Here is a 24,682-nt window from a genome sequence, read left to right as displayed (position 1 = left end):
ATCCGACTGGGCTTTTTCTAGTAAGGTTTTTAATGAGGCATCATGAATGGTGACATCTAAGAAGGGTGTTATGAATAGTATTTGTTCACCTCAGTCAAAGTTATATGTAAATCAATCAAAGTTACTATTCATCTCAGAATCTTACTATGCCAAATTTTTTTCTATAAATAGAACTCTAAGACTCTTTATTTTGTATATCTTCACAATATTAATGAAACTTTCTATCTAATTTCTCTTTCTAAAATTTTTTTTCTTAATTTTCATATTTTGATTATTATTTTTTTCTTGTCTAGGTTTCCCAAACAAACTTTAAATCTAATGACAAAAAGAAAAAATAAACAAAAAAAAAGGATTGCACTTTTGTAACTTTCTTCGATGGAAAGCGGAATGGCACCTACTGTAATTATAACATAAAAGAAGGGTATTCAGACAACTGATTGAAGAGGTAAAATGGAGTTGGAGCATACACTTGAAAGGCCGAACTCTATCTCTCTATACCAAGTACCCAACCAAGAAATCATAACAGAAAAACATTAAAAAAAAAAAAAAAAAAAAGCGCCATGGTCTTTGTGACAGGAAACTCTTTCTATGTACAGCCTTCTCTCTCATACCCACTTTCTCTCTCATCCTCCTCCAGGTCCGTTTTGTTCTACTCTTTTCCGAGAAATGCGGAGGCCAAGCGAAGCACTGTGGCAATGGCGTCCACCAGAGAAGAAGAAGATGAGTCCTCAATTGAAGGAAAAATGTCATGCCAAAGAAGGGCCTTTCTCTTTGTGGCTATTTCGGTTATTCCCTTCTTCAAACTGACGGCCAGAGCTCTTGATCCACCATTGTTAGCCATAAGAAAAAGGGCCAGAGCTCTTGACGGTTTCCCCACAACTAGTGAGTTTTTGATATTTTGTTTGGTTGGTTTCTCTTTTCATCATGAATTTTGTCTGCAAAGAAAAAGGACTTTGTGTTTGTCATTGTGGGTTTCTGGAAGAAAACTTTGCAATTTGCATTAGTATCAAGTTGTTGTTTTGAAGTCAGCTGTACTCTCTCTGATGGAGAACAAGACAATATGTTAGGAATTTAGAATACAGGATTAAAGATATTTTAGGGTTTGACTTATTTTAAGTTATTTATACTTATCTATTAAGATTATTTAGGATATATTAGAATTCAAATAACTAAAAATAATTCAAATCCTAAAATACTTAAAATCTTATGTTTTAAATTTTGCTTGATTTTGGGTAAATTATTTTTGATCTGGCTTTAAGTTTTGCTTTTGGTCAACTTATCTCAAAAAATTTGATGTATGTGAAAGGATATGTGCGTGTTTAGGCCGATTAGACCAATGTCATGAAATTCATTTGGGATGGTGGTAATGAAGTTTTAGGCTTGGAAGCGGACATTGAATAGAGATTTTGTGACAATATGAGAATGAGCATTAAAATAATAATAATAATAATAATACTAATAATAATAATAATAATAATTGTTGACGGTGATTTTCTGACAACGCGTGATCATCTCTCCGAGAACCCTCACAACGACACTCATGGATTGGTTAAGGATTGAAGCTTAACAATAATGTAAAGAAGACAGAGATTTATAGTGGTTCGGCAAGGATTCTTGGCCTAGTCTACTTGTGGATGCACTAATCTTTTAGAGATTACAAGTTTTTTTTTTTAATAATGTAATAGTGCGTACCCCCTTTTTTGGGTTTTCTTGGCTCTATTTATAGGCCTTTACATGTGATCATGCCTTTTCCGTTCCCAAGGAGGAAGCCATCTTCCGTCCTCGATTTGCGGGAGGGTAGGTGAGTTTTCATGATGACAACCTCAGGAAATGCGGCTGATCCCTCTCGTCTGCCGCCTGATTTCCTGACTCCTGCAGTAGCAGTTGGACCAGTACTCCCTTCCCCGAGTTGACAAGACCGTTGCTGGATTTGACTGGACTGCTTCCAGTCTGATCTAATTCCTGACTTCTCGACACAGAGGCTTCAAAGGGCTTTTAGTATACTTCTCGACTTCAACGACGCAAAGGCCTTAAGAGGACCTTAAGCACTTCTCGACTCCAACACCCTAACTCTAAGAGCGCTCCTCAACCTAGAGACATCTCCCTAACTGTTAGTTCTCGACGTCAGGGATTTGTCCTGACTTTCGGAGCTCTCGACGCGTACGATAAAAGTGGGTGGCTTGAATGGTCGACCATGGTGTAACAATTGCCCTCCAGCTTGGAATATTACGTCGTGATGTTTCAAGCTATGGCAAGTCGAGAAATCATTCATTAGTAAGCTTGGCAGTTACTTTTCCCAAACAACACCATCATTATTGTTGATTTCTCAGGTTGTTGAGCAGTAATGTCGATCACGTTAGCAGGTGGCAGTCGAGAGTTGAATTTCAACTATTGGATCAAGTTTCATTTCCTCATTGTTTTTCTGCATTAGCCCCGTAGAGACTGCCTTTCTTTTATACTTTCGCACTAGCTCGTGATGATACCTACATGAGAATGGTTAGAAATAGAAGAATACGAACTAAGAAACTTACCTTTTGTTGTTTGCGTATTGTTCTAAATGCTCGACGCCAACATTTCTTCTCTCCTCGACCGCCAACATAAGAGTCTCTCACCAGATACATGTAAGCCTCGACCTTCTTGGATTTCCTTCTGCAAGCTGACCTTCATGGTTTTCCCTTAGTACTCTCTACTCTAAGTAGGTCCTCCTATTCACTTTTGCAGGCTCTTATCCTCTCCCTCATCCTCGTTGACATAGTCAAGGTTGAGGGTCGGAGCAATGAGATGGACCGAATCGGGATAATCCTGATGGCTGTCCTCGACGCGGAAAAACTCACCTCAAAGACCAACGCAAGGGAGATGAATAAGGCCTTGTGGGAAGTATGAGACTTCTTGAGGAATTAGAGAAGGTCAAAGCGCAAGTGGAGGCTAACAGAAGTGAAAGAGGCTGAGGTCAAGTATCTGGACGAGGGAAGATTGAAGGGGGGCGAGGGAGGCGCTGGAGCTCTAGAGCGTCGAACATTAGAGAGCGTCCTGATCTGCCAAACAGTCGAATATTTTTTTTCTTCTTTTTTTTTTTTTTTTAGCCTCTCCTCTTTAGAGGCTCTATTAGCTATGCTTGTTAGCCTTTCGTCCTTAGAGGACTCGGCGTTGTAAGTTCTTTGAACTTGTTTTTGCTGTTGAACGTGGTCTGTAGATCCCTTCTTGCCCCCAATGCCAAATTAAAACCTTAGTTTTAGGCAAACATATTATGTTTGGGGTCGACCTCTCTGAGGATTTGAAGGATAAACGTAGAGAAGCTGATGTGGCATGAACAAACTTTTGAATCTTATTAGTTCCGAATTCTTGGAGTTGTTCATCGCGGATGAGTCCTTCAATTTCATCTCTCAAGTCCTTGCAGTCGTTGGTATTGAGTCGTATCGTTGGAACGGTTGAGGCCTTCCGTCGTTTTCTTGCCTTGGCTTCTTTGCTTCCGGTTGACTAAGAGTCGAAGCTTCAGGTTCATCCTCATTACCATTATCGCGACGCTTTTGGCCTTCTTGCTTCTTAGAGGTAGACCACTCCTCTATTTCTTGGCTCTTGTTCGATCAGCACTCAGGGTCATTGGCCTCGGCTCCTTCGTTGATAAATCCTTGAACCCTCACCAAGAACTCCTTATATGTCTGTGGTGGCCTTCGGTTGAGGTCTGTGCTGTATGGAATGTCCTTCCTCATGTTGGCCAAGGCTCCTATTAGTGCTACCTCGTCTGTGGCAGCCACTTGCTCTCCGAATCTCGCGATCCAATCCTTGAGACTCGTCTGGCCCCTGGTCGACCCTTGAAAGGTTCTGCTTCGACGGGATATACTTCTTGACTCCTATGAACTGAGTTAAGAAGACATTCTTTAAATCGCCCCAACTCGCTACAGAGTTAGGCTTTAAGGATCTGAACTATCTCCTAGCAGAATCAGAGAGATGATTCCTAAATGCTCGGCACATGATCTCCTCTGGATATCCGTGGAGAACCATATGTTCGGTGTAGACCTCCAAATGATCATCTGGATCACTCCTTACGTCGTATAGTGGGATCGGAGGCGGCTTGTACTTGTCGGGTAGAGGGACCCGAATGATGTTCTCCGTGAATGGGTGGTCGTGGGACGTATACATTTTGGCATCGACGTTTACTGTCTCGGCCACTTTTCCCACGATTTGCTCAAAGTTGTCCAATCGACTCGTTATTTGCTTTTCTAGTCTGGCAAGCTTCTCGGTCAGAGCTTTGTTCTCGGCCGCAAAGCCTTCCTCCTTGGTCGGCTGTACGCCTCGGTCACGTCGAGCGTTTAGCTTTTCCCTAGGGTCTCCTCCAATCACAGAAGAGGACTCCACTGAGACAGCGTCTCTCCTGTTCGCATCCCGCTGCAATCGAGGAGGCATTTCTCTGTTATTCACGGTCCGTGCTGCAGCCTTTTCCAGGGCCCTCCTCTTGCCCGCCCGTTGCCTGCTCCCCACAGACCTATTTGACTTCGCTGGACGGGAGTTGTTGGCTCCACTGTCACCGACCTCCTCGGTGTCACCGCGTCGGCCACTAATCACTTGGTTTCCAACGGCGGCGTTCACCGGGTTCATCGGCGCGTCCTGCAACAGCGGCACCGAGTTCTGTCCCTGTTCCCGTCCAGCGAGGGCTGTAGCCATCCTTTCAACGACTGCAGCAAGTGTCTCGACCTGCATTTGGAGCTGGTCAATCCGGTCTGGGGGGTTTTCAGCAGCCGGCAAGGGTGGGTTTGTCGGAGCCCTTCCTCCAATGGTGGGAGTCTGGCCTTCTTGGCTTTTTTGAGTTGCCGTCATGTTGCGGGTCTTTCTCGGAGCCATACTAACTGCTTACTGCTGGATTGATTTCTCGGAGGTCCCTGGCCCTCCTTAGAGGCGCTGGAGCTCTAGAGCGTCGAACATTAGAGAGCGTCCTGATATGCCAAACAGTCGAATATTTTTTTTCTTTCTTTTTTTTTTTAGCCTCTCCTCCTTAGAGGCTCTATTAGCTATGCTTGTTAGCCTTTCATCCTTAGAGGACTCGGCGTTGTAAGTTCTTTGAACTTGTTTTTGCTGTTGAACGTGGTCCGTAGATCCCTTCTTGCCCCTCATGCCAAATTAAAACCTTAGTTTTAGGCAAACATGTTATGTTTGGGGTCGACCTCTTTGAGGATTTGAAGGGTAAACGTAGATAAGCCGATGTGGCATGAACAAACTTTTGAATCTTATTAGTTCCGAATTCTTGGAGTCGTTCATCACGGATGAGTCCCTCAATTTCATCTTTCAAGTCCTTGCAGTCGTTGGTATTGAGTCGTATTGTTAGAACGGTTGAGGCCTTCCGTCGTTTTCTTGCCTTGGCTTCTTTGCTTCCGGCTGACTAAGAGTCGAAGCTTCAGGTTCATTCTCATTACCATTATCGCGACGCTTTTGGCCTTCTTGCTTCTCAGAGGTAGACCACTCCTCTATTTCTTGGCTCTTGTTCGATCAGCACTCAGGGTCATTGGCCTCGGCTGCTTCTTCGTTGATAAATCCTTGAGCCCTCACCAAGAACTCCTTATATGTCTGTGGTGGCCTCCGGTCGAGGTCTGTACTGTATGGGATATCCCTCCTCATGCTGGCCAAGGCTCCCATTAGTGCTACATCGTCTGTGATTCCCTCTGTGGCAGCCGCTTGCTCTCCGAATCTCGCGATCCAATCCTTGAGAGACTCGTCTGGCCCCTGGTAGACCCTTGAAAGGCTCTGCTTCGACGAGATATACTTCTTGACTCCTATGAACTGAGTTAAGAAGACATTCTTCAAATCGTCCCAACTCGCTACATAGTTAGGCTTTAAGGATCTGAACCATCTGCTAGCAAAATCAGAGAGATGATTCCTAAATGCTCGGCACATGATCTCCTCAGGATATCCGTGGAGAACCATATGTCCGGTGTAGACCTCCAAATGATCATCTGGATCACTCATTCCGTCATATAGTGGGATCGGAGGCGGCTTGTACTTGTCGGGTAGAGGGACCCGAATGATGTTCTCCGTGAATGGGTGGTCGTGGGACGTATACATTTTGGCATCAACGTTTACCACCTTGGCCACTTTTCCACGACTTGCTCAAAGTTGTCCAATCGACTCGTTATTTGCTTTTCTAGTCTGGCAAGCTTCTCGGCCAGAGCTTTGTTCTCGGCCGCAAGGCCTTCCTCCTTGGTCGGCTGTACGCCTCAGTCACGTCGAGCGTTCAACTTCTCCCTAGGGTCTCCTCCAATCACAGAAGAGGACTCCACTAGGACAGCGTCTCTCCTGTTCGCATCCCGCTGCGGTCAAAGAGGCACTTCTCTGTTATTCACGGTATGTGTTGCTGCCTTTTCCAGGGCCCTCCTCTTGCCCGCCCGTTGCTTGCTCCCCACAGACCTATTTGACTTGGCTGGACGGGGGTTGTTGGCTCCACTGTCACCGACCTCCTCGACGTCGGCCACCAATCACTTGGTTTCCAACGGCGGCGTTCACCGGGTTCATCGGCACGTCCTGCAGTAGCGGTATCGAGTTCTGCCCCTGTTCCCGTCCAGCGAGGGCTGTAGCCATCCTTTCAACGGCTGCAGCAAGTGTCTCGACCTGCATTTGGAGCTGGTCAATCCGGTCTAGGGGGTTTTCAGCAGCCGGCAAGGGTGGGTTTGTCGGAGCCCTTCCTCCGATGGTGGGAGTCTAGCCTTCTTGGCTTTTCTGAGTTGCCGTCATGCTGCGGGTCTTTCTCGGAGCCATACTAACTGCTTACTGCTGGATTGATTTCTCGGAGGTCCTTGGCCCGCTGCACCAATTGTTGACGGTGATTTTCCGACAACTCGTGATCATCTCTCCGAGAACCCTCACAACGACACTCACGGATTGGTTAAGGATTGAAGCTTAACAATAATGTCAAGAAGACAGAGATTTATAGTGGTTCGGCAAGGATTCTTGGTCTAGTCCACTTGTGGATGCACTAATCTTTCAGAGATTACCAGTTCTTTTCTAAATAATGTAATAGTGCGTACCCCCGTTTTTGGGTTTTCTTGGCTCTATTTATAGGCCTTTACATGTGATCATGCCTTCTCCGTTCCCAAGGAGGAAGCCATCTTCCGTCCTCGATTTGCGGGAGGGTATGTGAGTTTTCATGATGACAACCTCAGGAAATGCGGCTGATCCTTCTCATCTGCTACCTGATTTCCTGACTGTTGCAGTAGCAGTTGGACCAGTACTCCCTTCCCCGAGTTGACAAGACCGTTGCTGGATTTGACTGGACTGCTTCCGGTCTGATCTAATTCCTGACTCCTCGACACAGAGGCTTCAAAGGGCTTTTAGTATACTTCTCGACTTCAACGACACAAAGGCCTTAAGAGGACTTTAAGCACTTTTCGACTCCAACACCCTGACTCTAAGAGCGCTCCTCAACCTAGAGACATCTCCCTAACTGTTAGTTCTCGACGTCAGGGATTTGTTCTGACTTTCGGAGCTCTCGACGCGTACGACAAAAGTGGGTGGCTTGAATAGTCGACCATGGTGTAACAACAACAACAATAATAATAATAATAATAATAAATTATGGGGTTAAAGTAGGATTGCAAGAGGTTTGGAAGAATGTTGAGAATTCTGGTTTAAACAGTATAATTTCATTTCATGACCATCTTATTTATGCATTTAATTATCTTGTTTCAGAAGAAGCTGAGCCAAAGGTATCCGAGGAGAACCAAAAGGCAGAGGTCTGGATTCTCCTCTAGGTTCTCAAGAACTCCCAATCAGTAATTCCAGTTGTTTTTGTATGTTGTGTCTTAAAAGGGTGAAAAAAATCTTCTAAATTATGGACTCCTTTTGACGGCAGGACCCACAACCAAGGACTACAGCTCTTGAAGTCTTGCCCACAAGTAAGTCGAAATTCTTGCGCTTTAAAAAATTCTGAATTTGGTGAAAGGGGATTTATTGTTTGTCACTAGAATCAATGGCGAGTTTTTAGAAGTAGAGTTTATAACTTAAGACCATTTCAAGTTGTCAATGTAAGTAAATTATGTTCTCCCAATTTGTTGGTTTTCTTAATCTAATTTATTTTGACCTTTTATATTTTGCTATATCTTGCTCTCATCAGATGTAAAATGATATGATAATGGCTAATTATGCTTTGTTATGATAGGATAATTGAAGTGTTGTAAGAATGTTTAGGACTCGAGCTTGAACAGTTTTGTTTTACAATTATCTTATGCATATGTTTATTTTCTTTCAGAAGAAAGTGAAGTAAAGCCTTCGGAGGAGAGCCAAAATGCAGAGGTTTGGATCTCCACTAGGCTCACAATAAGTCCCAAGCAGTTATTCTGGTTGTTTTCATTTTTGTCTCTCTATGTTAAAACATATTCTAAAATGATTCACTTCTTTTGACTGCAGGAACTTCAAAAAGAGGCACCATCAAATGGATTTGTTTCTCTCCTAAGCAGTCTCGGCATATTCGGTTCTGGTGTGCTTGGTGCACTCTATGCGTTGGCTCAGAAAGAAAAAGCAGAAAGTGATGCAACAATAGAATCTGTAAGTCTCTATTGACTGTCACAAGCAAGGTCTTTTAGGACGAAAATATTCCTGAAACCTTTCATAGGATCTTGATCCACATTTAAAAGGAAAAATACGGAGTATTTGGAATATAAGAATGTGTTCTTTTTTCATTTTGGTAACCAAGACCGAATTCTTCTTCCATTATCTTTCTGTTCTCTTGATATTTTGACTTCTGAGTTTAAGAAATGTTATTTTCATTCTCTTAATATATTCTTTTTTATACTTAATTGGATTTTAACCCATGTTACGGTAAAAAATGCACAGATGAAGGCCAAAGTGAAAGAGAAGGAAGCTGCCATTGTCTCGTTAGAGAACAACTTCCAATCAAAGCTTCTCAGTGAACAAGAAGAGAGAACCAAACAACTTGGAAAGGCAAAGGAAGAGCAGCTATCTCTGTTAAACAAACTAAATTCGGCAAACAGTACGATTGCAGGCTTAGGGCAGGAGATAAAGAGTGAGAAGAGATTGATAGAGCAGCGTAAAGTTCAAATCAACAGTCTCGAAATTGAACTTTCAAAGGCTGCGGCAGATAAGAAGACCCTTGAACAAAATCTGAAGGAAAACCTGGACCTGATTGAAGTCCTAGAAGAAAGGATAAATTCACTCAACTTAGAGCTGAAGGATAGAGAAGTCAATGTGCAGAATCTCAGATCCTCTCTTGCTGATAAGGACTTGGAGTTGCAGAACTTGGAAACTGCCAACAAGCAAATAAATGATGAACTGGCTAATGCAGGTTCAGAAATCCAAGAGTTGAAGGATGAGCTCTCGAAAAATCAAAAGGAAATAGAGTTAAAGAACTCTGTAGTTGAGGAACTAAATGCAACTGTAAGTTCTTTAAGCATTGAGAAGGATAGTTTCAAGGGGAAATTGGATAACATTCAGAGGGAATACAATGATTTAAAATTGGCCTCCCAAAAAAAGGCAGCTTCAGATGCTGAGATTTTGGGAGAAAAAGAGGAGGAGCTTCATCGGTTAAAGGAAAATCTCGAAATTGCTTTTGGTGAGGCTTGTGAAAGCCAGGAAGTAATTGCTAAGTTGACCCAAGAGAGGGAAAATTTGAGGGAAGTTCTCAATGCAGAATCAAACAAGGTAAGTAATCTGAACCACGAGCTTCATATTGCACAAGAAAGTCTTGGGAAATCGAGAGATGAGGCCTTGGATCTTGAGAACCAATTAATTACATCGAATAGGACATGCAAAGAACTCGAGGCTGAGGTTTCTAGAGTTCAGGCAGAGTTTGCTGAAGTTAAGGCTACATTGCAAAGGAGTCTTGATGAGGCTAAATCAAGTGGTGAAGTGTTAGCTAGTGAGCTAAATGCAGTGAAGGAAATTCTGAAGAATACAAAAGAGGAACTTCAAAATGTGTTGAGCGAGCTAGCTGCTGTCGTTGAAAACTGGGATAGCCTGAAGCGAGAATTGGTTGACGTCTACAAGAAGGCTGAAACTGCAGCAAATGATTTAAAGGAAGAGCAGAAGACTGTCTCCACTTTGAACAAAGAAATACAAGCCCTGGAGAAGCAACTGGTGAAGGATAAGGAGGCCAGAAAATCTCTCGAAACAGACCTTGAAGAGGCTACTAGATCCCTTGATGAGATGAACCGAAATGCGTTGACACTCTCTAGAGATTTAGAGCAGGCTAATTTCCGGATTTCGGAACTCGAGGATGAGAAGCAGGTGCTCTATCAGTCTCTAACTGAGCAAAAGAACTTGTCGAGAGAGGCCAGAGAAAACATGGAAGACGCACATGACCTTGTCATGAGACTCGGCAAGGAAAGGGAGACTTTGGACAAGAGAGCAAAGAAACTTGAAGAAGAATTGTCTTCAGCCAAGGGTGAAATATTGCGGTTAAGGAGCCAGATAAATTCATCAAAAGCTGCCATAAATAACGAGAAGCCACAAAAAGCTGAAGCTGAAGGCAATGTCACAGCTTCTGTGAAGAGAGTTAGTAGAAGGAGACGAACTAGTTCACAATAAAGTAAGTCAGATATCCAGCTCTGCTAAATCATCTTTTGAAGCCAGTTGTTTTTCTCAAGGATTTCTTTTTTATGGCCTTTGGATTTTTTCCCAATAAGAGTGCAATGTATAGTGAAAGAATTCTGTTGTATTTCATAATAGACACACGTTTTTGTATATTTTCAGTGCTCTTATCAATTCCATGACTTGATAACGTAGGTTCAATCACTTCCTTATAGTTGGTTTTCGGCACACGACATGAACAGTAAAAATATGTAACTAATAATCAGATGATTGCCTCTAAGCAGTTTTCATTTTGCTCTGTTTCCCTCCATAGTCTCGTTTATAGGAAAAATAGTTGGCCCCTTTGGTTCATAGATTTAAACAAAAATTTAAATTGTGAGAGAAAACACTATAGCAAAAAACAAGCACCCCGAGTAAAATACATCGTGAAAGCAAAAGTAAATCTACAATAAATGAACCTTTTTTTTTCCTCCATTTGAAAGAGGCCTTGTGATAAGCTCCAGAATCGATTGTCACAGAAAGATGGCAAATTAGAAGAGAATTTGTATTACTGGAATTAAGAATCAACAATGGCAACAGAAAAGAGTAAAGAATGGTTTGGGGATTTTCAAGAGATCCTGTGCTCTCCTAACAAACTTCCAACGAAGAATAACAAACTGCAATAATACTCTACTAGCCTACCTCTATCTTATTTATACTCCTACCTATATTCCTTTTTACAGACTCCGGCCTAACTAACTTCCCGTCCCTTAACTACTTTGCTGGCCTATTACTTGACCATCTTGCAGACTCAGCTTTTCCCCCCTGCCCCTTCTCCTTCGAGCATATGTGAACTGCACAGGAGGCTTATCATTACCTCCGCCCCAAAAACGCACCTTGTCCTCAAGGTGTTGATTATGTAATTGCACTTGAATGATGCCATCTTCCCATTTCAATGCACGTGAACTTTGGAACGTCAAAGGTAGCAGCAACTTTCAAAGAACCCAACTCAGTGCTAATTAACCCAACCACTGAATTGAGAGATAATTCCACCATTTCTTCTTCTTCGGCAGCCTCAATCTTCTCTACCTCTACTTCACCTTGTTCCTCTTCTTCGCGGACAATCAAAACCTGCAACTCCCGATTCGGACAACGATGGCCAACGTAATATTTCCCATCGCATCGGTAACACAGCCCCTTCTCCCTCTTAGCTTGTAGCTCAGCGTCAATCATTCGCCTAAATGGTGCTGCTCCCGTGTCCTGGTTAATCGCCTTCCTTTTATCCAGAATTTTCCCTTTTTCAGTCGGTGCTTCATAAAAACGCAGACCACTTCCAGAATTAGTAGTCGTTTGGCCTCCTTTAGTTTCATTAAACCCACTGCCTTTTCCCAAAATTGATTACGGTGGGCCTTGGGCTTTGGGCCGCATACCATGAGATTTCGCTCTTCCACCCTCTGGGCTACTTCCATAATTCGCCCTAGCCAAATAGGTTTCATCAACCTTATCTCTGCCCGTACCTCAGGCTTCAACCTATTAACAAAAGAGCTCTCCAGAACCTGCTCGGAGACATCCCTCAACGGCGCTGCCAAGACCTCGAATTGCCTCCGGTATTTCCTTACCGAAGACTCTTGTCGTAGCGATAGCAACTTCTCGCACAAGCTGCCTTCCTACGTTGGTCGGAAACGCTCGAGAATCATCACCTTCAATTCCGCCCAATTCCGAATCATCTGCCGGCCATCCTCCCCTTGAAACCACGCTAAGGCTTCTCCATCGAGACTGACAATTGCAACTTCCAACTTTTCATTCTCCGACAAGCCGTTCATCGTGAAGTACCTTTCAACCCTAAAGACCCAGCCATCGGGGTTTTCGCCGTCAAACGTCGGCATCTCCACTCGCCTGGTCTGACAGTCCACGCGCGTTCCAGATTCACGCGGATGCCTGGCTCTCTCGCTCGTCTCTTCCCCCGGCGTTGTCTGCCTCGCCCGCGCTTCCACTCCGGCCGTCTAGGAATTCTGCCGTTCTTGGCGCTGTAGATTCATCAATTCCTCCATTCTTGCCAGCAACAAGTCCATACCTTGCTCCAGCCGAGGAATCTTCTTCAATTCCTCTCGCACCTCCTCCAATTCCCTTGCGAACGCCTCTCTCGTTCCCTCCGTCTTCTCCTTCTCGCGATCATCGGTACGTCTTGTCATTCCAGGAAAGTGCTCTGATACCAATTGATAAGCTCCAGAATCGATTGTCACAGAAAGATGGCAAATTGGAAGAGAATTTGTATTACTGGAATCAAGAATCAACAATGGCGACAAAAAAGAGTAAAGAATGGTATGGGAATTTTCAAGAGATCCCGTGCTCTCCTAACAAACTTCCTACGAAGAATAACAAACTGCAATAATACTCTACTAGCCTACCTCTATCTTATTTATACTCCTACCTATATTCCCCTTTACAGACTCCAGCCTAACTAACTTCCCGTCCCTTAACTACTTTGATGGCCTATTACTTGACCATCTTGCAGACTCAGCTTTTCCCCCTTGCCCCTTCTCCTTCGAGCATATGTGAACCGCACAGGAGGCTTATCACCTTGTTAAAAAGAGGCCTTGTTAAAATCTTGTTCAGATCAAGTCCCTTGGGGATAAAACTCTCAATATCGAAAAAGCGTGCATAAGTCTAAACTATGAGATCTCTCTCTTGCCGCACTTAGTATTGACTGACATATTCTTCAAATGCTCCCGCTGATCCTCCGTGATTCCACCAAGCTCAGTACTCGTGAAGAAGTTGATGGCAAATTGTATGTTCTTCGGATCCTCTGTTGGAAATATCGAGTCCTGCAATGAGGGATCTATGAGCCAATCCTTTAACAAGCAGATTCCAAGATGCTCCGATAACACCTGCACCAAAAGCAATAACAAAGTAATGCTACTGCTCCACAACTCCATTGAAAAGAATATAGTCTCATTTCATGTGTAAAGCCATTTTAATACACGTAGTAGACTCCAAAACAAGGGGATGGATGGTTGCAAGGCAAACACTAACTAAAACAAAAGGCCAGCCGCATTAGAAACGAACAGAAAACAAGATGAATGATGAATGATATATGTACCTGAAAGAGAATCTAGATAAAGATTCGAGAAGATGAGGTGGTGTCCTCTTCAGTTAAGCGTACAAAGGATAAAACATGCTAAGGCAGAGCATCCATGCTAAGTAAGTCTGCGAAGAAGTTCACAACATTGCGTAGTTTAGTTTTTCGAGCCAGCGAGCCATTGAATATTGATGGACGAAGCACTTTACTTTGTTCATCTTGCAGAATTGCTGCCCCAAAAGACCATACATTCTGTTATAGGTTCTCTCTTGGCTGCAACATTCCACAACCATGATGCACAACTCCATCTACATAAAGAATAAATAAATAAAAAGGGTTAGCCAAAACATGTAATAACATTCTCTATAACACAAAAATTTAAAAGTTGAACAAATTTTTAGAAAAATAAACGGACAGAATATTGATGACTCACCTCTTGACCTAACTTCAATCCAATCTGTAGTAGCTTATGACCAGCCTCCTGAAAGTTTGCACTTGACATAATTGTCAGATAAATTGTCCTTTGAAGTTCCACAAGATTAGTCCCCGTTTCGTCTTCTATTCTCATTCTCTCATTTTCCTCTTCTTCAGACTCGTTATCACCATCTTCATCATCTGAAGCTTCACTAGAAGCTTCTTCATCCTCGGAAGCCTCTCCAAGTATGATTTTCTTTTTTTCTTCATAAGACTTCTCATTCTCAAGGAAGTTAGGGTATGGTTTGAATATATCTTAGGACAGGAAAACAGGCAATTGCTATAGGAAGAAGCAAAGGATTAGCCATAAAACTATGCAATAGGTAAGTCAATCAAGACGCTGTGTTCATGACAAGTTGTTGCTGAAAGACATACCAATTGCGGTGTCTGCATCCATGGTGTCTTCAAGGGAGATCCCATGTGGCCACTGATGTTCTTCCTTAACAAGGTCCAGTTCAGGACGAACAGCAGGGTAACCCTATAAATGCACATCAGAGAGCACATTGATCAGTTTTAAATAGGAAATTCTCATTTAGTTACATAATGTAAAACATAATGAGGACATTTGTTAGACTTTACCTTAAACTTTTCTTTCCTAATAGCAAATAATCCTTTAATCAAAAAGTGAACCCTTTTGTCTGTTTCTCCTTCATGAAGAATTCCACGGAACCGCTCAAAGACGCCTATAAGCACAAAAAAAAAACGTATGAAAACAACAACAAAAGAAAAAAAAATAAAAAATAAAAAAATCGAAAGCAAACCTTGCATTGATTTAGGTGAAATGTCTTGCAATAGAGATCCACACTCGGTCACAAAGCGAACAGCAGCTTCAACACTGTCGTCGGTGGGTTCTCCAGCAGAACCGTCAGCAATTCCAAAGCCACAATTTCATGGGCCACTCGCTGATTTACTAAATGTGCTATGAATTTAATAGTAGCTAGCAACCGGGGCTGGATACAAACCAAAACATATCTAAATTAAAATAAAAATATATATAAAGTATCATATATGCAAAAAAGTGATCAAATAAGAAAAGAAAAAAAAGGGGGGGGGGGGGGGGGGGGGGACCCCATTATCGCTCTGGGTTTATCTGGCCTTAGGAACCACCTTGTCATTGAGCTTCTCAAGATAATCCTTGTTAACAAAAGACGGCTAACCTCAGGAAACTTGGTGTGAATAACCGCAACCAGAGCAGCAAAGACATCTGTAAATACCGGAGAAGCCATCTGTGATTTCATCAATGACCGGCAAAGAAGACCTTTACCACGTACCAAATTCTCCGATATCAGCTCCCTAACAATATTCCTTATATTAGAAGCATTTAACTTATTCACCATACCATTTATGCTCTTCTGGAGAGCATCCCATGTTAGTCTATGGAAATCAACACTGCTTTTGTTATCTTGGACTTGTTTCGTCATCCGCACTAACTTAAATGGAGGAACATAAACTTCTGCCATCCTCTCGTTGTCATCAGCACCAGCTTCCCTCTCCCTCTTCTACGTCATACAGGCGCTTAAAAGCAACAACCCCCCCCCCCCCAAAAAAAAACAGAGAGAGAGAGAGAGAGATCGTGGAAGCGGGAGATCGCCGGGGAGGGGTGGGAATGGGTCGCGATGAGGGAGATTTCCGGAGTCGGGGGTGTAAGCGTTGCCTAATAAGCCACAACTTTTGAAGGAAAAAAAGGGGAAAAAAGAAGAGAAAAAATGGAAGTCAGCATCAAATTCGTACTGATATTATTTGAGGAAATAGTTAGGGCATGTTCTTTTGTCTAAAAAATTTGAAAAAAACAACTCAAGTTTTAATTTTATTCAAGTTCACATTCTTTTAAGTTTCAACTTTATTCAATTTTACTCAACTTTATTGAAGTTCTAACTTCAACTCAAGTTATAATTCAAATTCAACTCAAAAACTACACTCAAATTACACTCTAAAAGAACAACCCCTTAGTTGTTTATAACATACTCTTACGATTTTCGCAGGAAAAATTCAGCTATAAATAGAGTTTCTCTTTTTTTCAGTTTTATTTCTCTAATTTTTTTTTAAGTGTTTCTCCTATTTATATGAGAGAGTAGTTCTTATTATTTTCTCCGTGTAATTTAGAGGGAAAGTTGTCATCCTTATTTATTATAGTGAAATCCTTCTACACTTGTCTCGCAATTTTTATCCCATCTCATTTTGGGTTTTCTACGTAAAATATTATTTGTCTATATTATCTTTATTTTTACTCATTTCTTATTTTTTACTGCCAGATTTACCAACAAGTGGTATCAGAACAATCCATGTGAAGTTATTGTTCACGAAAGAGTTACTGTTCACGTATACGGTACTGTTCATGATACGAATAAGTACGGCGTAAGTAGGTTTTGTCTAGGAGGCTGGAACTTAAGTGGTCCACCTTAGACCTTCCACGCCTTTCTTATGAACTTGCTTAGTAAGGTGGTTTTGTCTAGGAAGTTGTCCGGATCTATCCTTTGTTAATAGAATTGATGTATTCATTTACCATTTTTCCAGAGAATTACCTAGTTGGTACAATTACTATACGGGTAATGTTCACAACTATAATGAAACGGTGAGAGTTAAGCAAATCACGAAATGACTGAAAAATTTGAAATAGAGAAATTCATCTGAAGCAATTTCACATTGTGGAAAATGAAGATGCATGTAATTTTACGGAAGGATAATTATTTGGAGGCTATTAGAGAAAGACTATAAGAAATCATAGACGATGGCAAGTGGAACGAGATGGATGGTAATGTTATTGCCAATTTGCACATGGCATGAGCAGACGGGGTTTTATCAAGTATCCAAGAGAAGAAAACATCAAAAGAAATTTAAGATACTCTGACGAAGTTGTACGAGTCCAAGTCACTTCACACCAAGATTTTCTTAAAGTGAAAACTTTATACTATTCGAATGGCGGAATCCACACTGGTAACCGACCATATTAACAACCTGCAGACTCTATTTGCTCAGCTTACATTGTTGGGTTAGAAGATAGAGGAAAATAAACGTGCAGAGATTCTTTTTCAACGTCTACATGATTCGTATAATTAACTCATCATCAACATAGCCAATAGTAATTTTGTAGAAAGCCTACGCTTCGAAGATGTTACAGGCACAGTCCTCGAAGAAGAAAGTCGGCGCAAGAACAAGGACAAGTTGGCAAGCTCACAGTAAGCAGAAGCTTTCACGATGATCAGAGGGAGATCAACGGAATGTGGCCCCAGTGGTAGTCAAAGTCATGATAGATCAAAATCCAAGAGTAAGAAGAAGAATACGAGATGTCACAACTGTGGCAAGAAGGGGCACTTCAAGAGGGAGTGTAAGGTTAAGAAGAGTGAAGAGAGGAATTCTCAAAAGAATGTGGCAAGTATCTCAAATGATGATGACGTCTTATATAGTGAGGCGACAATAATTGCTGAAGGCAGACAGAAGCTCACTGATGCGTGGATACTAGATTGGGAGCATCATGACACATGGCCACTAGGAGAGAATGGTTCCATCAATATGAACTAATCTCAAAAGGATCAGTATACATGGGAAATGATTACGCCTTGGAGATCGCTGGTATCTGCACTATCAAACTAAAGATGTACGATGGTACCATTTGTACTATACTGAAGGTACGACACGTGAAGGGCTTGAAGAAGAATATATTGTCTTTAGGAGAATTAGATGATGCTGGTTGCAAGACCCACATTGAGAATGAGATCATGAAAATTGTTAAAGGTGCACTTATGGTGATGAAGGCGAAAAAAGTTGCTGAAAATCAGTACATGCTTTTGGGAGAAACACCCCAAGAGGGAGAGTCATCTGTTGCATCGATAAGTTCAGAAGAAGAATCAATGATGATGTGGCATCAACAGTTCAGTCATATATCGAAACGAGGTTTGACGATTCTCTCTAAACAAAAACTACTCCCTAGGCTTAGCTCAGTAAAATTACCGTTTTGTGAGCATTGTGTTATTAAACAGCATAGGTTAAGGTTCAACACATCAAAAGCTAAAGGCAAAGGCATCTTAGAATTGTTCCACTCTGATGTTTGGCAAGCACTGGTATCATCCCATAGAGGGGCAAGATACTTTGTATCTTTCATTGATGATTACTTCAGGCGATGTTAGGTGTATCCAATCAAAAGGAAAGCGGAAGCTTTTGAAGTCTTCAAAGTTTTCAAAGCGTGGTAGAACTTGAATATGAAAAAAAGATCAAGTGTCTAAGGACTGACAATGGAGAAAATATACAAGCGATGAGTTTGATGCATTCTGTCAACAAGTATACATCAAGAGGCAGTTCACAACAGCGTATACTCCTCAGCAAAATGGAGTGGCAGAGAGGATGAACAGAACATTATTGGATATAACAAGAGCAATGTTGAGGACTGTGGGTCTAGCCAAGTCATTTTAGATAGAAGCAGTCAAAACTATCTGTTATGTGATTAATCGGTCTCCTTTAATTGCAATTGATCTAAAAATGCTAATGGAGATGTGAACTGATAAACCAATTGATTTTTCTCAGTTACATACATTTGGAAGTCCTGTGTACATCATGTACAATGACCAAGAAAGATCAAAGTTGGATGCAAAATCTAAAAATTGTATCTTCTTGGGGTATAATGATGGTGCTAAGGGGTATTGCTTGTGGGATCCCACTACCCACAAGATTATCATCAGCAGAGATGTCATATTTGCAGAGGATAAATTGCAAGAAAAGGGAGACGATAGCATTTTAAAGGAGAAGTCAGAGACTACTACGGTTCGGATGAAAGATAAGCCAGATCAATATCTAGTTTCTTCTAAATCAACACCAGAGCACGAAGGTCAAGAACCAGTCGAGTCTGAGGCTTTCAAAGTTCACCAGTCAATTCTGAGAGAGGACCACAGGTTTGGCACTCATATTATGTTATTAAGAGCAATGTTGCATACTATCTTTTAACAGAGAATGGAGAGCCATCAACTTTTCAGGAGGCAATCAAAAGCCCAGATGTATCCCTATGGATGGCAGCAATACAGGAAGAAATCGAAGCCTTACACAAGAACATGACGTGTGATCTTGTTTCGCTACCACGAGGAAGGAAGACCATTGGAAACAAATGGGTTTACAAAATCAAGCGCGATGGTAATGACCAAGTGAAGTGATTCCGTGTAAGATTAGTGGTGAAAGGATATGCTAAAAAAGAAGGTATTAACTTTAATGAAATATTTTCACCTGTGGTTCAACTTACTACAGTTCGAGTAGTTTTGGTGATGTGTGCTACATTTGACCTACATCTAGAGTAGCTAGATGTTAAAATTGCTTGTCTTCATTGAGATCTTGAAGAAGAGATTTATATGCTCCAACTAGAAGGCTTTGCAGAAGCAGGAAAAGAGAACTTCATTTACAGGTTGAACAAATCTCTATACGGTCTCAAATGTGCGCCAATGTGTTGGTACACGAGATTTGATTCCTATATCATGAGCCTTGGGTACAACAGACTCAGTCCAGACCCTTGTGCATATTTCAAGAGGTTTGGCGATGAAGATTTTATCATTTTGTTGTTATACGTGGATGACATGTTGGTCGCAGGCCCCAACAAAAATTGAGTCCAAGAATTGAAGGCACAATTGGCTATGGAATTTGATATGAAGGACTTACGGCCAGTAAACAAGATTCTAAGGATGAAAATTCACCGAGACAGAAATAATAGGAAGATTTGACTTTCTCAAAAGAATTATGTGAGGAAGGTCTTGCAGCGCATCAACATGCAAGATTGCAAGCCAATCTTTACCCGTATTCCTGTTAATTTCAAGTTACCCTCCAAGACGTGTCCTAGCAATGAAACAGAAAGGAAAGAGATGCCTCGAGTAGCATATGCATCAACAGTGGGTAGTTTAATGTTTGCTATGATTTGTACAAGACCGGACATTGCACAAGCAGTGCGAGCGGTTAGTAGATACACGGTGAAGCATCGTAAAGAGCATTAGAGTGTTGTTAAGGATCCTGAGATACATCAAGGGTACCTTAGATGCTGAAGTATGTTATGGAGGATTAGAGTTTACTGTCAGAGGCTATGTGGATTCAGATTTTGCAGGTGATCCATATAAAAGAAAATCCACTACAGGCTATGTGTCCACACTTGCACGAGGAGCTGTAAGCTGGGTTTGGAAACTGCAATCAGTCGTAGCATCATCTACAACATAAGCAGAATATATGGCAGCTACACAAGCTTGCAAGGAAGCAATTTGGATTAAAAGGTTATTGGAGGAGCTTGGGCACAAAGAATGGAAGATTTTTTTATTTTGTGACAGCTAGAATGCGTTGTACATTGCAAGGAATCCAACATTTCATTCCAGGACAAAGCATATAGGAGTTTAATTTCACTTTGTTCGTGAAGTAGTGGAAGAAGGAAGTGTGGATATGCGAAAGATTCACACAAAAGAGAACCTAGCAGATGCGTTGGCCAAGCCACTAAATACTGACAAGTTCAAATGGTGTAGATTCTCATGTGGCCTAGCAGAAATGTAAGCAACATGGTAGTGACAAGGTAGAAAGGATGGTGTGGAGATATGATTAATTCTCAATTAAATCTCCAAGTGGGAGAATGTAAGCGTTGCCAAATAAGCCAAAGGCAGCTGCAACTTTTGAAGGAAAGAAGGAAAAAAAATAGAGAGAGAAATGGGAAGTCAACACCAAATTCGGTGCTGACATTTGAGAGAATAGCTAGTTGTTTACAACTGACTTATAAGATTTTCTCAGGGGGAGCTCAGCTATAAATAGAGCTCCTCCCATTCTCAGTTTTGCATCTCATTTTCACCATTCAGAGAGAATTCTCATAGTGTAAGAGAAATTTAGTTTCTCCAGTTTTTCTTCTTTTGTGAGATGTTTCTTCTATTTACATGAGAGAGTGGCACTTATTGTTCTCTCCGTGTAATTTAGAGAAAAGGTTGTAATTCTCATTTTTCATAGTGAAATCCTTCTACACTTATCACATGGTTTTTACCCCATCTCCATTGGGGGTTTTCCATGTAAAGTACTTTGTGTCCATATTATCTTCATTTTTACGCAGTTCTTATTTTACTGTCATATTTGCCAACAGGGGTTGGGTCCGAGAAGTAGAGGCAGAGTTCAAGGAGACAATGACTGGGTCCGGGCTTACAAGGTCGCGCAAGGAGGTGGGGCGTGGTTGCTTGTCGAGTGAAGATTGTGGCTACTGTAGGGGCGATTACATTGCTTGGTTAGGAAGAATATGCTAAAAAAAATAAGAAAAGAATTTGATTGTCATAATATTTATAGGCAATCGAGTTCGTGTGACTGGCTTTTTATTTTATTTTATTTAGATACATTTAAATTGAAAGTATCTACATTGTTTAAATTTTATTATATTCCCTTATTATGTATTATGAGTATCTAAATTCAGATGGGTCTTCATCCAATTGATGCAAAGTTTTTTTTTTTTCAATAAAGAAATAATAGTATTTCAAACCTAATTACTATAGGTTATTTAAGTATATCAAGAGTACGTGGAGAACATTCATTCATTCAACAATGATTACCAAACCATATAGTGGAGCAGTAGAGTATATAACCGTCAACCATCGCATAAAAGCCTTTCTGGTAAAATCTTACGAGACTTTTGATTCATGGATTAGAATCATGTTATTAGAACCATTTTTTATTTACGTGTATTTTTTGTGAGAGAAAACACTGTAGCGAACCATGAACCATGATTTTGTGAGAGAAAACACTGTAGCAAACCATGAACTATGATTCAAATCATGGTTTGAATCCTCCAACCAAATATTATTACTACAAAATAAAATAAAAAAATAACAAGCAAAGATCATTTTATTTCTGAGGAAATGCTACCTACCAAACAAAGCCAAATGTGTGGTTTGAACGATGATTGAATTCTTATTTATTTTTGTGATAATGACAAAATTTTCATTTGCACGTTATCCATAATCAACATATCTTATCTTATTCTATGTTGAAAATATAAAATGCTGGGTTCGTTTGGTTGGAGGATTCAAACTATGTGATTCGAACTATTTTTTATTTACGTGTATTTTTTGTGAGAGAAAATACTGTAGCGAACCACGAATCATGATTCAAATCAGGGAACGAATCCCTCTACCAAACGCTAATAATCTACACTTAGGCTCTTTTGCTTTCACACGTCTTTTCCAATTTTTAATTATGTTTTATTTAAATGACCATTAATGCGTCTTTTAAAAAACACGTGCAAGTCACGTGTAAACTTTACCAAATATTTAATGGACGTTCTCTATTAGACTAATTATGAAACATATTTTAAAATTGGAGGAGTCGATTGTCAAAAATTTTCTTCTGAGGAATCGATTTGCTAAATTTATAAAGTTTGAGAGGATGGGAGCAAAAAAGTCTTATTAATTTACACGTGTGAAGTACGTAGTCTTATTGAGAATTTTTTTTTTCTAATCAAACAAAATTTAGTTACATATTCTTTTTCTAACCATACAGAATCCGCCTCATATACATAAAAAGAAATTCACATTTATTTTAATTTTAGTCACTATTAACTAATGGAAAAACAGTCACTTTGTCAAATATCAACATAAATAGTATTAATAAAAATCAAAATTAATTACTATCAAATATGAGGAAACTTAAGACTTGTTCTTTTGGAGTTTAACTTGAGTATAATTCTTGAGTTGAATTTGAGTTATAACTTGAGTTGAACTTATAACTTGAGTTTGTGTTTGGTTGTATACATTTGAGTTATGGTTTGAGATAAGAATATTTTTGAGTTTGTGTTTGAGTGAGTCAAAACTTGAATTTATATTTAGATAGTATTTTAATAAAAACTCAATGCTGATGAAAAATTTTAATATGGTATATGGGTCGGGTTTTATTCGTCTTTTCGTTATCAATGTATAGAAAAAAAAATCATCTCAATTAGAATTAAAACGAAAAAGTTATAGCATTTTTAAGAATAGAAAAAATACTGTTCATTAATTTGAGTTCGAGTTTCTGAACTCGAGTTGAAGGGGAAACTTGAACTCGAGTTTTAGTCCTAAACTCGAGTTTGAACTCGAGTTTAAACTCGAGTTTAAACTTAAAAAACATGAACTCGAATAAAATTATAACTCGAGTTGTCTTTTTTTGAGTTTTTCACTAAAAGAACAAACCCTTAATAATTAAGTTGATTATTCTCTTTTTAAACAGCTAATTATAGTTAAATATAATTATTAAAATAAGCTCAATATAAATTAGATCAAACGGGAAAGAGAATTGCAAAAAACAAAAACAAAAAAACAAAAAGAAAAAAGAAAAAAAAGGAAAAAAGTAGTTAACTTGGGAAAACGACCACAGTGGGAGTCGAACCCACGACCTTTTGATCCGAAGTCAAACGCGCTAATCCGCTGCGCTATGCGGTCATCTGTAGCTTTTGGTTTTGCTATTAATTCCCTTTTATTAAGGAAATGGAGAAAACAAGGTTTCATGAAGATTCAAAAGGTATATTCTAATTATGACTGGCAATTCGGGTAGCGACATGACGATATGATTTGATACTCGCATAAAATTAGGGGTTTAGATTTACTATAAATAGGTTTGAGTCATAATCGGGTTAACACGATTAACTCAATTAATAAATTAGTTAGGTTAGGGTTGACCTCCTAACACGAAGTGACACAAATTGACACGATTAACTATATGTGTCATCTGTAATCTAATGATGTGATGTAACATGAAAGTTTATATGACATATTAAATACAAATAATGTGAATTTTAATATTTGTAGGTAAAATTTATTTATTTTTCTTAAAGGAAAAGATAAATTGACTAATAAACATGTTATACATGTCTTTGCCGTGTTAAATAAGTTATTATTATATTAGTTATTTATTCAATATATTAATTTAAGCGGGTTTATACGGGTTGACATGATTAATAAATGAGTCGTGTTTGGGTTAACATTTTGGACACATTTAATAAATAGGTCGTGTTTGGGTTGATATTTTATGACACAATTAATAAACGGATAGACACGAATACGACCTGCTAACACGAATTGCCACCCTTAATTTCAATTAACCTCTTTTGTTGTCGTTGTTTTCCTTTTCTACCGTCGTTGTTTTCCTTTTGTCGTCTTTTTGCCCGTTCTCATCCGGTGATCGTTGTTGCCATCTTTTAACCTTTTGTTTGCTGAATAGCCATTGATTAACTTGTCTCTTGTTGTTTTTCATTATTATTCTCATTTATTATCGTTTTATTTTATATCATCACTAATGTTAATGCTAATGTCAATTGCATATTTGGCATCAAAAAATATAATATGATAAGTTATTTTCATTTTTATTCTAATGCATAATACTATTTAAAATGCTAAATATACTTTTTCTCATAATCCTTAAGCTTTGAAAGTTGTAAAGTAAACTTTTATTTTTAAAATTATTAGAAAATGCAAAAGTTACAATAATTACATGAAAAAGTAAATATTTCAACTAATAACAATCAAATGTGAAATTTTTCATATGCTGTATTTGGTAAAAAATTAGCCACAAAGTATAGCATATGACTAAATTTGGCACAATAAATAGCTTTATATTGGAGAGCATTTTTTGCACTCAAATGTTAAATTTGTAATTGGCACATCAATT

General features: G+C 39.9%; 1 protein-coding gene, 1 non-coding gene and 1 pseudogene across 5 annotated transcripts; 1 reads left to right on the top strand and 2 right to left on the bottom strand.

The window, feature by feature from the left end:
• The first annotated feature begins 504 nt into the window (after positions 1 to 504).
• LOC21408838 (MAR-binding filament-like protein 1-1) lies at positions 505 to 10,755 on the top strand. 4 transcript variants are annotated; one of them, XM_024166714.1, is made up of 6 exons: positions 505 to 882; positions 7,678 to 7,718; positions 7,838 to 7,880; positions 8,234 to 8,277; positions 8,392 to 8,529; positions 8,818 to 10,755. In XM_024166714.1, exons 1-6 carry the CDS (start codon positions 561 to 563, stop codon positions 10,525 to 10,527), a joined length of 2,298 nt encoding a protein of 765 aa, XP_024022482.1. In that variant the 5' UTR covers positions 505 to 560; the 3' UTR covers positions 10,528 to 10,755. The 4 variants fall into 4 exon arrangements, with proteins under 4 accessions (XP_024022482.1, XP_024022481.1, XP_024022480.1 ...); XM_024166713.1 differs by having other exon boundaries at positions 7,675 to 7,718; positions 8,237 to 8,277; XM_024166712.1 differs by having other exon boundaries at positions 7,675 to 7,718.
• Positions 10,756 to 12,512: 1,757 nt separating this feature from the next.
• LOC21408836 lies at positions 12,513 to 15,522 on the bottom strand (annotated as a pseudogene).
• Positions 15,523 to 23,383: 7,861 nt separating this feature from the next.
• Positions 23,384 to 23,457, bottom strand: TRNAR-UCG. The gene has a single exon. It is a non-coding gene; the product is annotated as a tRNA-Arg (tRNA).
• Positions 23,458 to 24,682: the final 1,225 nt, after the last annotated feature.

The sequence above is a fragment of the Morus notabilis genome, unplaced genomic scaffold (genome assembly GCF_000414095.1).
Source record: "Morus notabilis unplaced genomic scaffold, ASM41409v2 Scaffold307, whole genome shotgun sequence".
Classification (NCBI taxonomy): domain Eukaryota; kingdom Viridiplantae; phylum Streptophyta; class Magnoliopsida; order Rosales; family Moraceae; genus Morus; species Morus notabilis.
The sequence above is the reverse complement of the archived record's forward strand: the minus strand, read 5'-3'. Positions and strand labels throughout refer to the sequence as shown.

Coding starts and splice junctions, on each gene's coding strand:
- LOC21408838 (XM_024166712.1), top strand. CDS start 561: ATGGTCTTTGTGACAGGAAACTCTTTCTATGTACAGCCTTCTCTCTCA. Junction 883..7,674: donor TGACGGTTTCCCCACAACTA/GTGAGTTTTTGA, acceptor ATCTTGTTTCAG/AAGAAGCTGAGCCAAAGGTA. Junction 8,278..8,391: donor AGGAGAGCCAAAATGCAGAG/GTTTGGATCTCC, acceptor TTTTGACTGCAG/GAACTTCAAAAAGAGGCACC.